Source organism: Equus caballus, chromosome 15 (genome assembly GCF_041296265.1).
Source record: "Equus caballus isolate H_3958 breed thoroughbred chromosome 15, TB-T2T, whole genome shotgun sequence".
NCBI classification, from domain to species: domain Eukaryota; kingdom Metazoa; phylum Chordata; class Mammalia; order Perissodactyla; family Equidae; genus Equus; species Equus caballus.
In genome coordinates this window covers 67890517-67907069 of record NC_091698.1, presented here as the reverse complement: position 1 = coordinate 67907069, position 16553 = coordinate 67890517, and the positions used below count along the sequence as shown (strand labels likewise).

Below are 16553 nucleotides of genomic sequence, written 5' to 3'. Positions count from 1 at the left end.
TCCCAGATATCTTTCTAAGAAATAGACTAAATTGAAGATCTTTAAATTTTCTTTTTTCTTATGCTGGTAGAGAATCTAGATCAAAAAAAGGGAAGTGACCTGATTATGTTTTTTTCTTTCTTGGATTCATTACAAGCTGTCAGATTATTTGAAGACCCTTAGTTTTCTTCAGGCCTAAAATTTGGCATACAAGAGAGTAGTACTATCCTTTAGTTTATAAAAGGATGATAAATGTATTCTAAGTAGTTTTAGATAAAAAGTAAAAGGAACGTTTTATCAAACAATCATTTTGTTTTAGTCCTTGGAGTCTTTGTATTTCTTGTGACAGTAAACTGCTGGAGTTATAAAATGGTTATCCTTCCTAGAGAAGGAAGTGGTCCAGATTACAAGTGCTCCCTGACCATTGGTAACTGAACATTCTTTGTAAATTATTAGCAGGATCACAGTAAGCTCATTGTTAAGCAGTTCCCCAAATCAGAGATTCTTTTCTGCATTAAGGTTAGCCAGTGTAGTAGCTTGATCCCCCAGGTTCCTCAGTTGAGAGTTGTTTTGTTTGTTGGTGTGCGTTTGTCTTTTGCTGCCTTTTGACGTTGAGGGAGATCTGTGGAGGTGTCGATGCCTCATGCTCGAGGAAGTGTGATCTGTAGAGGCAGTGCCACAGTGCCACTCACGAACAGTTGCAGTGCATGGTGGAGTTGCTTGAGTTGCCTAACTGAAGTAGACTCTCTTGAGGTGGGAGATGAAGGCACGACTGACTCGCCAATAATCTCTCCCTAGACATAAAACGGCTTTAATTTTTGCTGCTCTCACCAGCATGTACCTTCTCCTGCCTTGGACTGCCATATAACAGAAGTTACCATTTTTGAGCCCCTATTACATACTAAGCTGTACTTACCTTGTATGATGTTATTCTCTTAAAAACCTTGTAAGAGAGGGGTCATTATTCCTATTTTTAGATGGAAAGGCTGAGACATAGATTTCACACAGCTAGTGAGTGCTTGGATTGGATTTTAGGGCTGTCTGAAGCGAAAGCACATGTTCCTTGCGTTCCACTGCAGTCTGCCAATACTGCTGGCCAGATAAGAAACATTTCTGTGAATGGTGTATTTGTTAGTGTATTACATAGGATGCTTTCTCCATAGAAAATGAAGCATAACTTATTGGGATTTTATGCTTCACTAGTGTGCAATATCTATGTGGTAAAATTTAAATTGTAGCAGTGTTTTATAGACTAAAAAGGAATTTTGAAGCAATAACAGTGAATGAGGACTGTGTTCCTGGGCCTTGCTGAGCACTATACAGATTAGCATTGCTTGATTTAGGTTGTTGATGAGCTGTGGCTTCAACTGTTAAGGAACACTGAAAACCCCATAATGTTTCCTAGGAAATAATACAGAAGCTCAAATGATTGGTAGAACTTACAGTCTGGCAGATATTATACATAGGAAGATACTTAGATTTGTGGCAGAACCCAAAAGAACTGAAAGGGAGATTTTTAAAAAGAAAGAAAAGCTAAAGCTTTATGCTAGATAGTACCGGTAACATTTTTAAAAACTGCTGTCTTTTGAGTGTCTGCTGTGAGCCAAAGGCTTTACAGATATGGTATCTAATCCTCACGTCCAACCCACGAAGCAGGTGTTATTAGTCTCATTTTGTGAAGGGAAATTTAGGTTCAGGAATGTGAAGGAATTCATTCAAGTTCACAGCATTCTCGAGTGGTAGAGCTGGACTTCAGCCTCCCCGCCCTTTCCCATGCCCGTGTCCTTTTCATTATGCTGCCCTAAGCACAGCACAGGCAGCTCTCCACAAGTGATTTGGGTTTAAGAATGGGATTTTGCTGGCCAGGAGCACCCTCCTGCATAACACGCAAAGTTAGAATTGTGTGAGTAGATGTAAGAAACGAAGAGGCAAATTTTAGATAACTTGTTTTTTGTTGGAAAAAGAAATAGCCCTTAAATTCTCTTTGCAGGGGAAGGGGGAGGTGGTAACTAATGCAGCATCTGTGTAATACAGCCAGCCCTGGTGGTCTAGTGCTAAAGATTCAGCACTCTCAGGGAACCACACTGCATGTCTGTCAGTTGTCATACTGTGGTCTGTGGCAGCTGTGTGAAGCTGAAAGCTACACACCGGTATTTCTGATACCAGCAGGGTCACCCATGGTGGACAGGTTTCAACAGAGCTTCCACACTAAGACAGACTAGGAAGAAGGACTTGGCCACCCACTTCTGAAAAAATTGGCCATAAAAACCCTATGGATAGCAGGAGAGCATTATGAGCAGGGTTCAGCTCTGCTGTACCCATGGTCACTAGGAGTCAGAATTGACTTGATGGCACTAACAACTATATAACTCTATAACTCTTAATTCGATTTTATGTCTTCTTTCTTCTTGTTTTTAAATGGATTACTGTATTTCCCTTAATAAACAGAAAGAAATATAAGAACTTATTAAACTTCATCCCTTGAAATTAGGCATGTGGTTCCAAACACATTCTTAACTGACCATATGGCTAAAAGTTGTATTCTAGAAAAGAAATAAATCTTAGTCATATAGATCCATTATTCATAATAATATCAGAGCATTTCTGAGTGGTCTACCAGCATACACAGAGGGTTAAGACTTTCATAGTAGATAGGCATAGAGTATAGACACCAAAACATTCACGGTGGTCCTTGAAAATACCTTTTACTCTGGATTCTTTTTGTCAGAGTACTGTTTCACACATTATAATTAAAATGGAACAAGCCATGTGCCAACTTTGTCAAATTTTCATGTAAGTTCCATCTTTTTGCTCTGCAGTAGGTGAAAAAATTTGGAAATGATGTATTCCTTGAGGTTTTAAAGAACTTGTTGACGACACTGCTTGGACTTAGAGTTGTTAATACACAGTTTCAAAACTGATTCAGGAAGAGGTAGAAAACCTGAATGTGTTAATAATACTGGAAGAAACTTAAGTCCAGGTTATTATTAATCTCTCAGTTCTCAGTTTCTACATCTATAACATTGAGATAATTTTCACTCATAGGGTTGTTGGGAGAAGTAAAATGCTTATATCAGTGCCTGGCACATGGTGAGCATTCAGTGATGAAATCGTCCTCGCAGCCATCATTATCATCATTATTCTTCTTTTTTCAGCTTTCCGGAGGTTTATCTGTTTTATTACTTCAAAGAGTTTTGGATTTGTTCATCAATTTAAAAAATATAGTTGCCAGAGGTTTTTCTCTTCTACTAGTCTGATCCTATCTCTGATATAGTTAACTTAAAAAAAAGAAAAACACACTTTTCAAGAAATGAAAAGGGATATAGCCACAGACACGAAGGAGATTTTTTTATTTATAAGAGATTGTGTACAGCTTTTTGCTTAAAAGAACATGTGGGAAAACATTCACCAAAACAGTGACGGTGGTTATCTTGGTGTGGTGGGATTTCAGATGAGGGGTGGACTGTTTTTTGTGTGTTTATGTAATGTTCTAATTCTTTCACAATACGTTTCATTTTTACAAGAAATTGTTTTCAGTTTTTTCACTGTTAGGCTCTAGAAACATCCATGTCGTTTAACATTATGCCCTTCATATTATCTTGTTAGAGTATCGATTCCCCAAATTGTTCCGCAGAAGGAACATTAGTCCCGGTCAGTGTGGTATCATTTTATGATGCACTACATCAGAGATTGGCGGACTGAGGCCCATAGGCCAGATTTGGCCTGCCGCTTATTTTCGTACAGCCCATGAACTGAGGATGAGAATGGATTTTACATTTTTAAATGGTTGGAAAAAAATCAGAAGAATATTTTGTGACAAGTGGACATTATATGAAATTCGAATTTCACTGGCCGTAAAGTTTTATTGACATGTGGTCAGGCCTATTCATCTATGTATTGTCTATGGCTGTGCTTAGGCTACAACGACAGAGTTCAGTAGTTGCCGCGGAGAATGTATGGCCTGCAGAGCCTAAAATATTTACTCTATGCCCCTTTTGAGAAAAAGTTTGCTGACCCCTGTACTACGTTAGAGAGACCTGTTTCAGTTCAGTGTTTGTTCTGGTGGTTGTTATAACTGCCTGTTTTAGGGTAACCGTCTAGTCTAGAATATGTAATTGCCAAGTTAAAGAGTAAGAGCATTTTGATAAATATCACCAAATTGGCAGGCAAAAAAAAATTCCCAAAACGTTAGTATGCTATTTTCTAGATAGTCTGTAATTTTCAGTTTTGATTTCCTCTTGTACCTAAGAGTTATGAGAATTTTTTATTTTCCTAGTGGTTTTTTTGTTTAACATTTGGTTATTAATTCGCATCGTCAAAATGTGGACTGTATAATTTAAAAAATTTTATTATGCAATGTATCCTGTACAGGAAAGAGTGTATAAAATTGTAAATGCAGTCTAAAGAATGTTTAATAAGTAAAAACCCCGTACCCATTACCCTGGCTAAGAAATAGAAAATTACCAGTGCCGTAGAAGCCTCCTGAGTGCCTCTCCCTAATTCTGTATTCCTCCTCCAGTAGGTAACCATTTCCTTGCTTTTTATATTTTTGTTATATATATGTATACCTAAACAATATATTTTGGAGTTTGCCTGTTTAAAAGGCAAATTGATTCGTAATGGATGTATCATCTGTATCATTTCTTTCTCTAAACATTATATTTTTGAGATTCATGTGTATGTATGCAAGTAATTGTAGTTTATCATTCCTACTGTATGGTGATTCATTATATGAATATACACTAATGGACTAATGAGGCTTCACTTAGATGTTTCAATGATGGTTTAATTGCAACGTTTTCTAAATTGAATTTATTAACTCTCTTCAACCCCTCACTTGTCAAAACTGCTTTATCTACTGTGTTTCGTATCTCGGAAATAACATCTCTATCCACCCACGCCAGAAACTTGGAAGTTATTTTTGACACCTCCCTCTTCCTTATTCCCCATTTCCAATCAATCGTTAATCCTTAGATTTGACTTCTAAAATTTCAAATCCATCTTCGCTGTCAGCACTCTAGTCACACTCTACTTGGACTTTTACAGTAGCCATGAGTGCAGTATCAACCTACTTTCCTGTTCTCTTATCATGGATTACAAGGCCTCCCGCTTCAGCTTCATCTTCTCACTCTTCCCCTCACTTGCTCGTCTATGTTAATTTCAGCCATTGTTCATGCCATGCTCATCCCTGCTTCAGGACCTTTGCAAATGCTATTCCCTCTGCCTGTAGAACACTGTCCTAATTCATTCTTTCTCATTCTTCAGGACAAAATTTTGAAATGTTACCTCCTCAGAGAGGTCTTCCTTGCTCACCACCCGTAAACTAGATCATGTCTCCCTGTTCTCATTAGGACTTTGTACTACTCCCTCCTGGCACTACTGTAAATTTAATTAAATGGTTATCGAGGAAGACCTCTTATTTGATTTGGTCAGGACGGTAGTCTACAAAGTCTAATAAAGCAAGATATCATAAAAAGGCTATATTCCTTAAATATTTTACTCTGACTTTAAGAATATGACTGCATGTTCATTTGTCAGTCTTTTGATTAAGAGGCCAAGGCCTTTTTCTCACAGTGGGTTCACTAGTTGCACTTGCATTTGGTTATCTTGCAGAAACCATACCCATAATGTATCATCGAAGATTTCCAGTTTCGGTTTTATTTAAGCAGAACAAGAATGTAGACTCTTCCAGTGCATTCTGAGTTTAGAATCCTTGTAGATCTTTGCAGTGTTTTTTCTAACTTTTTAAACTATTTGCTTGCCTATACCTAATTCAACAATATAAGCATCTCACTTTTATTGAGTATTTCAAAGTATTTCAACTCAGTCTTCCCCACATTTTATTAGGTTAACACAATAAATTGCATAATTACAATAATAAGTACAAATGACGTGAACAGGTTTGGAAGCTAACATATGTAACTCAGTAAAAGTGTAACTCAGCCAGTGGGAACAGAGGTATCTGGGTGTACTAGATCAATGGGCTCCACAGTTGGGTTTTTTCTTTTTTGGGGGTTTTTTTTTTGGCGAGGAAGATTGGCCCTAAGCTAACAACCTTTGCCGATCTTCCTCTTTTTATGCTTGAGGAAGATTGTCACTGAGCTAACGTCTGTGCCAGTCTTCCTCTATTTTGTATGTGGGACGCTGCCACGCATGGCTTAATGAGTGGTGTGTAGGTTCACACCTGGGATCCAAACCTGAGACCTCCGGGCCACTGAAGTGGAATGCATGAACTTAACCACTGCACCACCAGGCCAGCCCCCTGGGCTCCACATTTTTTGAGTGTACATGTACATGGTCTACTGTATTAATATATTATGTATATTGTAATATTATAACTCTGAGATTGACTTATATGACTGTTTATTACCCACAAAACAGCAATTTTATATGGTTGAACATAATATTAAATAACTATATCAAAGGTAAATAGGCATCCAATTATATAATAAAGTGTGTAAATAACAATTAAAAAATAAATAAGTTTTTAAAAAACCCAAATGGTTCTCAGATTCTTTTAATGGACTATAGGTGTGACAACCATGCATCCCTAAGTTTCTGGGTCAGTTTTAATATTAAACATTATATTATCTTTTTCTAAAAATTCTTGAAATATTATCAAAATATCAATCAAAACTTGAATCTTCCTTTTCTCAAAAAATTAAAAATAGAAATACCATATGACCCAGCCATCCCACTATGGGTTATCTATTCAAAGAACTTGAAATCAGCAATTCAAAGGGACCCATGCACCCCTATGTTCATTGCAGCATTATTCACAATAACCAAGATGTGGAAGGAGCCTAAGTGCCCATCCACTGATGATTGGATACAGAAGGAATGGTATATCTATGCAGTGGAATACTATTCAGCCATAAAAAAGAATAAAATCGTCCCATTCACAACAACGTGGATGGACCTTGAGGGTATTATGTTAAGTGAAATAAGCCAGATAGAGAAAGACAATGTCTGTATGACTCCACTCATATATGGAAGATAAACAAACACGTGGACAAAGAGAACAGATTAGTGGTTACCAAGGGAAAGGGGAGGTGGGGATGGGCACAAAGGGTGAAGTGGTGCACCTGTAGTATGACTGACAAATAATAACGTACAACTGAAATTTCACAAGATTGTAAACTATCGTAATCTCAATAAAAAATAGGGGAAAAAACCCAAAAAACTTGAATCTCCTAAACTGCCTCTTGTATTTGAATTGAGTGCAGAAATACTTTAATCAGTCCATGTGTCCCAATTTTTGTTGCTATCACTGAAGGGCTTTCAAGTGGCAAGGTATTATCATGACTGAGTAGTCTAGGGAGACTGCACAGTAGGAGAGGGATTTGAGGTGGGTCATATTCTTCCTCTTAACCCATTCTAGCATGCCATGTAGTCTTAAAACATGTTGAATTTAATTTATTTTAATAAAGTATGGATTAAATTCCATTGAACTCGTGGGAACTAAATTATTTTGTCTTGTGGAAATTTTGTAATAGACACTACTTAGCATTAAGAGGCCCATTGACCATAGTCTTTAATTTTTTTTATATATGTAAATTTTTGTAGTAATGGAATTTGACCTCTGTTTTCCATAATTCTGATTTATAGCTTATCCTGTTAAATAACACTTTTCAACAAAAGCTATTTAACTTAGAATGGCATTATAAAATCAGTTTTAAATTATGGTTGTCCTTGAGAGAAGGAATGACTTTTTAGGAATTATTTTGGAAAGTTTTAAGGATAGCTGTGCAGGTGTATAAATGTGAAAGGTTGTAATGGATGATGAACTATCAATCTATAATCAATACAATTGAAATTTCACACATTTTTAGCCCTTGTGTAACTTTATATAAAACCATAAACTAGTAGAGTTATAATTTAGGTCTCAAAGGATTTCAGCTAAACACATTTCCAAAAATTTAACAACAAACAAAAGAACCTCAAAACTGACATTGTGAATATTAAGATGGTTGAAATGCCTTCCTGATGCTTGCATGGACTCTGAATCACTATCAGTATTTTTTTCTTCCCAGTATTACAGCCGCCCACATAACATTCCCCACATCAAGAAAAATCCACTTTCTATCCCCAAGGGGTGTGGAAGCATAATAGTCTTTCTTTAAATTAGTATATTGTGTCATGATGCAATATAGCAACAGTCTCCAGATTAAGAATAGAGAAATCACTAAAGTTCATGCTCTGTGAAACTGAACCAGAGATTCAGTGTTAGAAATTGCCTTCTGTAACCTGGCAAGTGCACATGTTTTCTGCATGTCCCACATGTTTATACAACTTACAGAGAACTGTATAAGGAGATAAGTGGTCTTAAGTTTGCCCGCTTTCTAAAACAGACTGATATTTTTCAGGTATAATTTGCCTGTCAAAGAAATATCTTTAGGGGCCGGCCCCATGGCCAAGTGGTTAAGTTCGCGCACTCTGCTTCAGCGGCCCAGGGTTTTGGTGGTTCGGATCCTGGGCGCAGACATGGCACTGCTCGTCAGGCCACCTTGAGGGGGCGTCCCACATGCCACAACTGGAAGGACCCACAACTAAAATATACAACTACGTACTGGGGAGATTTGGGGAGAAAAAACAGAAAAAAAAATGTCAGATTGAACATTGGCATTTTATGTCTACTCACTCCTGGAATCCCACTAAAATTAAATTAAAGAAATAAAAGGGGTATAAGGCATAAACTCACAGGTAGAAAGCAAATGAGAGGAGACAGAAGTAGGCCTGATTGATCAACAAGTTTTTGGCAAAAGCAGGTAGCTGGAAATTAACAGAACTGAGAAAACTGAACTAAGTGCCTGCAAATGAGGACATCAAAAAGAAGCAAACCAATTTATACTGCTGGCTCAGAAATTAGAGGAACCCGTTACTCAGAAGGTAAAGGTGAGGTAGGGAGTTGAAAACAGAAATGATTGAAAGTCTGTGTCCGTCTCCCACATGTCCCCCGTCACCCTGAGCAGCCAGGAGACTATTGTTCCCTTACCTCGGATAGAACTAGAGGTTATTGCTTGGAGAAGTTTAATATAAGAGGCTCAGTCGTTGCTGAAGTTGGGTTATCTTTTGAAAATAAGGATACCTTTTGAAAAACAGACTGTCTGAATATTGAGGTTAAAACCCCACCATTCCCATTGCCCTCTTCTCAGAACATGGCAGTCAGGGATGGGAGACTGGAGCATTTCTTTCTAGGATAAGCAGCCAGGAGACAAGGCTTGCAGATACTGACTTTTGGGGATTCCCTAATAAAAAATCCAACTCATTGCTTCATCACCTTGTAGTAAAGCCAAACAGTTGATGAGCATTGCCTCCCTCTGCGCCCTCCTCCCCACCCTGGCCCAAGCAGACAGAGCTTCTGATCAGCCTGTTAGTGCTGACAGCCAGGGATCATCAGACATTTGTGGAAAGCCTCTAAAATACAAAACAGAGACCTAAAGATTTAAGAAGAAAAAAGGTCCTGAGAAGAAACAGATAAAAATATTTAAAATGTTAAAAGAGAAACAAGAAGAAAACATTTTAAAAAATCCTTAGAGAAATGAGATATGACATCCAAGAAGCTAGAATAGGGTGCTACTAAAAAGAACATTCAGAGAACAAGACAACGATCTTGGAAATTAAAACTGTGGTAGGAAGACTTGTAACTGTAATAAAAGTGTTGGAAAGTGATGCCAAAGAAATCTACCAGACAGTAGAAAAGGAAAAGAAATGCAGTATTGAAAAGAAAATACTGATAACCAAGAGATGAATGTAAGAGGTCTGGTGTCTAATGAAAAGGGCTTTCAGGAGGGAGGGAGGGTGGGAGGCAGTGGAAGGACATTGAAAGGGCCCAGCACAATGAATGTAAAAAAGGCCCATGCCTTTTTTAAAGGATAAAGAGAAGCAGCTACAAAACAGGTCATAAAAAGACTGGAAACTGGTGTGATATTTGACTTTTCAACAGCCACACCAGAAGCTATTAGAACAGTGGAGTAATGCCCTTAAAATTCTGAGACTAGATTATTTCCAAGCTAGAATTTTATCAGCCAGTAGCAATTTGGACATGTTATCTAGAAATGATGAAGAAAATACCAGCAGAAACAGAAGAATTGAATTTTCCTTGATTCCCTGTGAGTGAGCCAGGATATTGGAAGAGTACATCTACAAAGATCTTGGAGTCACCAAGAATGTGACAGGAATTAGTCCGTGTATAACAGGACTATGAGCAAAGGACAGAAATCTTAATGTAAAAAAAGAGAATGTGTGATAACAACAAGCTATGTTCAGTTCAAATGGTATAAGCCTCAAAAAAGGCTTACAAAAAAGATTTTTGCAAGGAGGATGAGGCAAAATGTTCTGATAGAGTTTAATAAGATGTAAGAGTTACATCTAACAGATTTTATTAGAACATATACCACCTACCATGCAAACTCCTATGTACCGAACAGTATGTTTTTAATAAAGAATAATCTGAAAGTACATTTCATGATTTCATAGACATAAATTCTCTATGTTGGCATTGTCATTAGTCCAAGAGCGTTGTTAGTCCAAGAGCCTTTTCTGTAAGAAACTAACGGGAAGATAGATAATTCCTTTTAAGAAAGTTTATTCTTTATTGTTCTTCTAACCATAGTCAGCCTCTTGAAAATGCAAGTATTTATAACAAAGAGGATTAGTCAAAGTTATGAAAGGATCAGCTCTAATGACTCACCACACTGTAAGAAAAAATGCTCAAATAATTTTCCAGTACTATTTCTGAACTGTTGAAGAATAGTGCATTATGAGATAACAGAAACAAAAAATTCTGAAGTTAAAAGTGCCATATTTTATTAAATTCTAAGAAAGAAACCTTTTTTAAAAAGTTTCTGCTGTCACGTTGTAACAAAACCGATTGAATTTTAAGTTTAGGTTTTTCCTAATGTTGACTTCTCGGTTACTGAACGAGACGGTGTGCCTGTCTATGTTGGAGTCTTAAAATAATTTATTTGTAGAGTGCCATAAACTGCTTTCAAGTTTTTTTTAAAAGGAGCAAGAATAAAGATGCCAAATTACATGTTTTTTGTTTTTGTTTTGTTAATTACTACAGAATGATAGCTTTTTTCTATTACTCTTATTTCCAAACTCTTCCAGGATGAAAAATTGGGAAGCTTCTAGACGCTTTTCCATTTAAACCTAAATATTATATTGTCTTTCTTTCCCCCTGTTTTCCTTTCTACTAAACTGCTTCTTCAAAATCATGGCTAGGGGCCGGCCTGGTGGCACAGCTGTTAGGTGCGCACGTTCCGCCTCGGTGGCCCAGGGTTCACCAGTTCGGATCCCAGGTGCGGACATGGCACCGCTTAGCAAGCCATGCTGTGGTAGGCATCCCACATATAAAGTAGAGGAAGATGGGCATGGATGTTAGCTCAGGGCCAGTCTTCCTCAGCAAAAAGAGGAGGATTGGCAGCAGTTAGCTCAGGGCTAATCTTCCTCAAAAAAAAAAAAAGAATCATGGATAAAATTTGATGCATTGGCGGGTGGGGAAGGAAGATAGGGGATTTTTTCAAATGATTGACTTGTAAATTTTAGATTGCTGGATGAACAGGACGGCAGTTTGTAAGTGAAACTGGGAAGATTACTACTTAAAGGTTTTTGAACTAATTTTAATGTTTTATACAAATGTGTCCTGATTACAACTTTCGCAAAGTTGAATTCAGATACATTTCACCAATACAGAACATATTTTCCCTTTGTAATACTTGAGGCACTGCTTATTCGAAGTAAGGAGACAGGAATCAATGTGATCGTGGAATTAGGTCGATGCATGGGAAAAAGAAACCAGAGTCGGACTGAGAGGGTATATTTCCTTTCCCCTGGGTTCTGAGTATTCTGTCTGAAAGGAAATTTGAAGTGAGGACCAGCTGGAATAGTGGTGCAGTGCCACAGAAGGGCCTGGGGACCTTACAACTGCCAAACGGTGTTTGCCGCGTCACTTTAGCAGGGCAGCGTACAGCGAACTCTTGACCAGCGTCGCTGACATTCCCAGTGCGGGGGCGGGGTCCTGCCTTTTCTCTCTTCACGCGCCACTTTGATTAACTTTTCTCCTTTTCCTATTTTGTTTTTAGATCTTATAATCAATGGATAAAGTGGGGAAAATGTGGAATAACTTCAAATACAGGTGCCAGAACCTCTTCAGTCATGAGGGAGGAAGCCGCAGTGAAAATATGGACATGAACTCCAGCAGGTGTTCGTCTGTCAAGGAGAGAAACCCGGGCGTAGGAGACTCAGGCCCTCAGCAGCACAGCAGTCCCCTGCGAGAAAGTGTCGCCTTCCAGCTGGGACTAAGCCCTTCAAAGACTTCTTCAAGGAGAAACCAAAACTGTGCCGCTGAAATTCCTCAGATTGTGGAAATAAGCATTGAAAAGGATAATGATTCCTGTGTCACCCCAGGAACAAGACTTGCCAGAAGAGATTCCTACTCGCGACATGCTCCATGGGGTGGGAAGAAAAAACATTCCTGTTCTACAAAGACACAAAGTTCATTGGATACCGATAAAAAATTTGGTAGAACTCGAAGCGGACTTCAAAGGAGAGAGAGGCGCTACGGCGTAAGCTCCATGCACGATATGGACAGCATTTCCAGCAGAACCGTGGGAAGTCGCTCTCTGAGACAGAGGTTGCAGGATACTGTGGGCTTGTGTTTTCCCATGAGGACTTACAACAAGCAGTCAAAACCCCTCTTTTCTAATAAAAGGAAAATCCACCTTTCTGAGTTAATGCTTGAGAAATGCCCTTTTCCTGCTGGCTCAGATTTAGCCCAGAAATGGCATTTGATTAAACAGCATACAGCCCCCGTGAGCCCACATTCAACATTTTTTGATACATTCGATCCATCCTTGGTCTCTACAGAAGATGAAGAAGATAGGCTTAGAGAGAGAAGGCGGCTTAGTATTGAAGAAGGGGTTGACCCCCCTCCCAATGCACAAATACATACATTTGAAGCCACTGCACAGGTTAATCCGTTATATAAACTGGGACCAAAGTTAGCTCCTGGAATGACTGAAATAAGTGGGGACAGTTCTGCAATTCCACAGGCTAATTGTGACTCAGAAGAGGACACAACCACCCTGTGTTTGCAGTCGCGTAGGCAGAAGCAACGTCAGGTGTCTGGAGACAGCCATGCGCATGTTAGCAGACAGGGAGCGTGGAAAGTGCATACGCAGATTGATTACATACACTGCCTCGTGCCCGATTTGCTTCAGATTACAGGTAATCCCTGTTACTGGGGAGTGATGGACCGTTATGAAGCAGAAGCCCTTCTCGAAGGGAAGCCTGAAGGCACATTTTTGCTCAGGGACTCTGCGCAAGAGGACTACCTCTTCTCTGTGAGCTTCCGTCGCTACAACAGATCCCTGCATGCCCGGATCGAACAGTGGAATCACAACTTTAGTTTTGATGCTCATGACCCGTGTGTATTTCACTCCTCCACCGTAACAGGACTTTTGGAACATTATAAAGATCCCAGTTCTTGCATGTTTTTTGAACCATTGCTTACTATATCACTAAACAGGACTTTCCCTTTTAGCCTGCAGTATATCTGCCGTGCAGTAATCTGCAGATGCACTACATATGATGGAATTGATGGGCTCCCTTTGCCATCAATGTTGCAGGATTTTTTAAAAGAGTATCATTATAAGCAAAAAGTTAGAGTTCGCTGGTTAGAACGAGAACCAGTCAAGGCAAAGTAAACTCTCCTGTCCCCAAAGGGCATTAACTAGATCTGCTTCTATGTGCATCGACAGTACACCTATAGCAAGCACACGTATCAGTGTTAGGTTTTTTCAGTACAGTATGTAAGCTTAGTGTTAGTATCTGTCAGATGTGATCTGCTGTTACTCAGATAAACGTGGTGCCTATTGAGACAACAGAGGATAGAGCTACAGGGTTCAGTAAGGCTGCAAAAAGATTTTGCCGATTTAGCTGACAGTTTGGTTTTTAATGCCTGTAGTAATTGAATGACGCAACTCTGGGGCATTTGCTATGAAGAATTCTTTTTCTTACTGAAGAACAAATTATTAATATTGGATGAGTATTTCAACAGTGTGACTAATGTTTGAAATTATTTTTTTCTAAGAATTTTTCTATAACCTTCCAAAAGTAGTGATGTTTGTAGTTAACTATAAATCAAGCTTTGGAAGTCCAAAAAATAAAGACTGCCTTCCTTTTAGAAAAAAAAATGCAATTTTCTGGCCACAAGGGCATAGTGCAGTTCACTGAAGTGTTGATATAGTTTATAGTCAGTCTCCTTTTCTCTTCTGCAAAAGGTACGGTTAAGTAAACCAGGTTTTCTAAATAGTAGTTCTTAAACTTTCAGACTTATAAAGTTGGTAGTAGAATTTTATTTAGAGGCCTTGGGTATTTTTTAATGAGTGCTTTAACTTAAAACACATTGGGAATAGCTGCTGCAATGTGCTCCTGCGCGTGGGTTTTGAAGTTGACATGTGCAGTCTAATCATTGATTCGCTAAGGTCGGATCTTTTCCTATGCCCATGATGAGTTTGTGAACCGTGAAGAAAGTGAGACTAGAGGAGGCCCAGACAAGTCTGACAATAATAACTGCAGTGGTTGCTGATGTTGAGATTATTGTTAAACTGTAATTGATAATTTGGATGGCAGTATTTATCTCTTTGTTGTAAACTCTCATAGCTGAATTGCTTAAGTACAATTTATAGAATTTCAGTGCAGTTAATTTTTACTGGAAACTCTGAAACCTAAATTGCAGATTTAAAAGGTACTGTACGACCATTGTATCTGTAAATAACTTTACTTAGCACCTTTTTGTCACTTAGAATAGGATGCAGTACTACTTGAGTGAGCTATTTTGGAAGTAATACCAAGTTCTAGTGTTTGCTTCTTAGTATTGAACTGAATTTACAGTTCTGTCCTAGACGTTTTGCACTAAAGTAGTCGAATCCATTCTTGTGTCTTTTTGTTAATGTGCTCTGTACCACTGGTGAGTGCTCCTTAGTTTCCTTACCTGCTGCTACAGAAAGTTATTTTACATCCTGACGCCTATCGCCAAGGCTCCAAAACAGAGAAGCTATATTTGTATGCAACACTAACCCTTTGACTGCTGATGTGTGTTTCTGCTTGCTGTGCCTTGTTATGGCTGCTTTTTTGTGCTAATAAAGTATGTTTGGTGTTCTCCTTGTATATCTGCTGTTTTATACATTTGCAACAATTTCTCTTGTAAATGGAATGGTTTGGGGTTTTTAAATAAGCATTACCTGACAACCTGCTATAGTTAATGCAGAATTACTGTGCAGTCTAATATTGACTTATTCTGAGTAAGCTAACTCTAAATTTACTGCTATACATCTTTCCAATCATAATCACATACACTGTGGAACAGTATCTATAGTTACTGCAAATTACTGTACAGTTTAGGTTATAACAGAAAATGAACAGAGAAATGTTGACTAAGCCTATTGATTTCTCTGCTTATAAGTGAAAGATTGAAACTATCAATGACATGTTAAATGAATATCTGTAGCCTCTCACTGCATCAGAAACAAGTTCAATGAAGTCTTGTGAACTAATAATGCATCAACACCATTTATTGGTTTGGGGACCATTTTAATTAAGAATCAGTGCTCAAAATGTAGAACTTTAACCAAAGACTTGTCCATTTTAAAGCAAAATGGGGATTGAAGGGACTTACAATTCTTGTTATTTCTAATAGAAGTCCCTGAAGAACATATACCAAAGTGTTTGAGAACTTCATCCAAACCTACTTTAAAGCATTATGTGCAATTAAGTTGTTATGACATAATTATATTGCAAAATTGTCGGGTCCGTTTTCTTGAGCTTATAATGTACCTGGAAAATAAACCTCTTGGGAAAAGAAGTTCATACTTATTATTGGAGAAAGACTATATATGCAAGCAAGATCTTGTTTTAAAGAGGTAACTTGAAACTCCAAGAAAGCACTTGATGTTTTATACGCTTGTAGCAAATTGATGTTCTAATCGTAGTTTTATAGAAAGTATTAATGCTTTTATGTATTTCAGAACTTTCATTTGTTAAATGGAAATTGTTTTAAATGTGTAAATATTTGAGTTTATGTAAGCATGTATACACTGTGCTAAAATTCACTTATGTTTCAGTTTGTGTATAATATTAATATGCAACTTTCGGTTTAAAAAATTTTCTTAAAAAATTAGTGGCTTACATTTTAAAAAAGAAAAATCACCAGCATGAAATTGCACCTAAGTCTATATTCACTGTGTCTTTTTCTGAATCCCATTGTAGCCTGTCAACTAAATTTGTGTTTTCATGGTCTTTTTGAAGTGCATTTTAATATAAACCAGTAAATTCTTTAGAAGTTTGGACACATCTTAGTAGTGAAGTAATTAACCCAAGGAAAGGTTGCTCTGATTCATATTCATTCCCATTCTTTCATTCAGTCTCTCTATATTTATATATACACACATACGCATATATATGCACATACGTACACATATACATTTATGATACTACTTTAGGCAATAATATTCCCATCTGCTTTAAAGTCATCTAGAGACCTTATCTATATATAGATATACTGTCCTTGT

The 16553-nt window shown here is 37.9% G+C and overlaps 1 protein-coding gene across 3 annotated transcripts in view; it reads left to right on the top strand.

Annotated features, from left to right (window-relative positions):
* Positions 1-16329, top strand: part of SOCS5 (suppressor of cytokine signaling 5) — a 67896-nt gene extending 51567 nt beyond the window's left edge. For all 3 annotated transcript variants that reach the window (XM_005600001.4, XM_023619137.2, XM_070236387.1), the window contains one exon: positions 12066-16329. In XM_005600001.4, coding sequence (XP_005600058.1) covers positions 12078-13688 — 1611 coding nt within the window. In that variant the 5' untranslated portion in view covers positions 12066-12077 and the 3' untranslated portion in view covers positions 13689-16329. The remainder of the gene's footprint in view (positions 1-12065) is intronic.
* Positions 16330-16553: the final 224 nt, after the last annotated feature.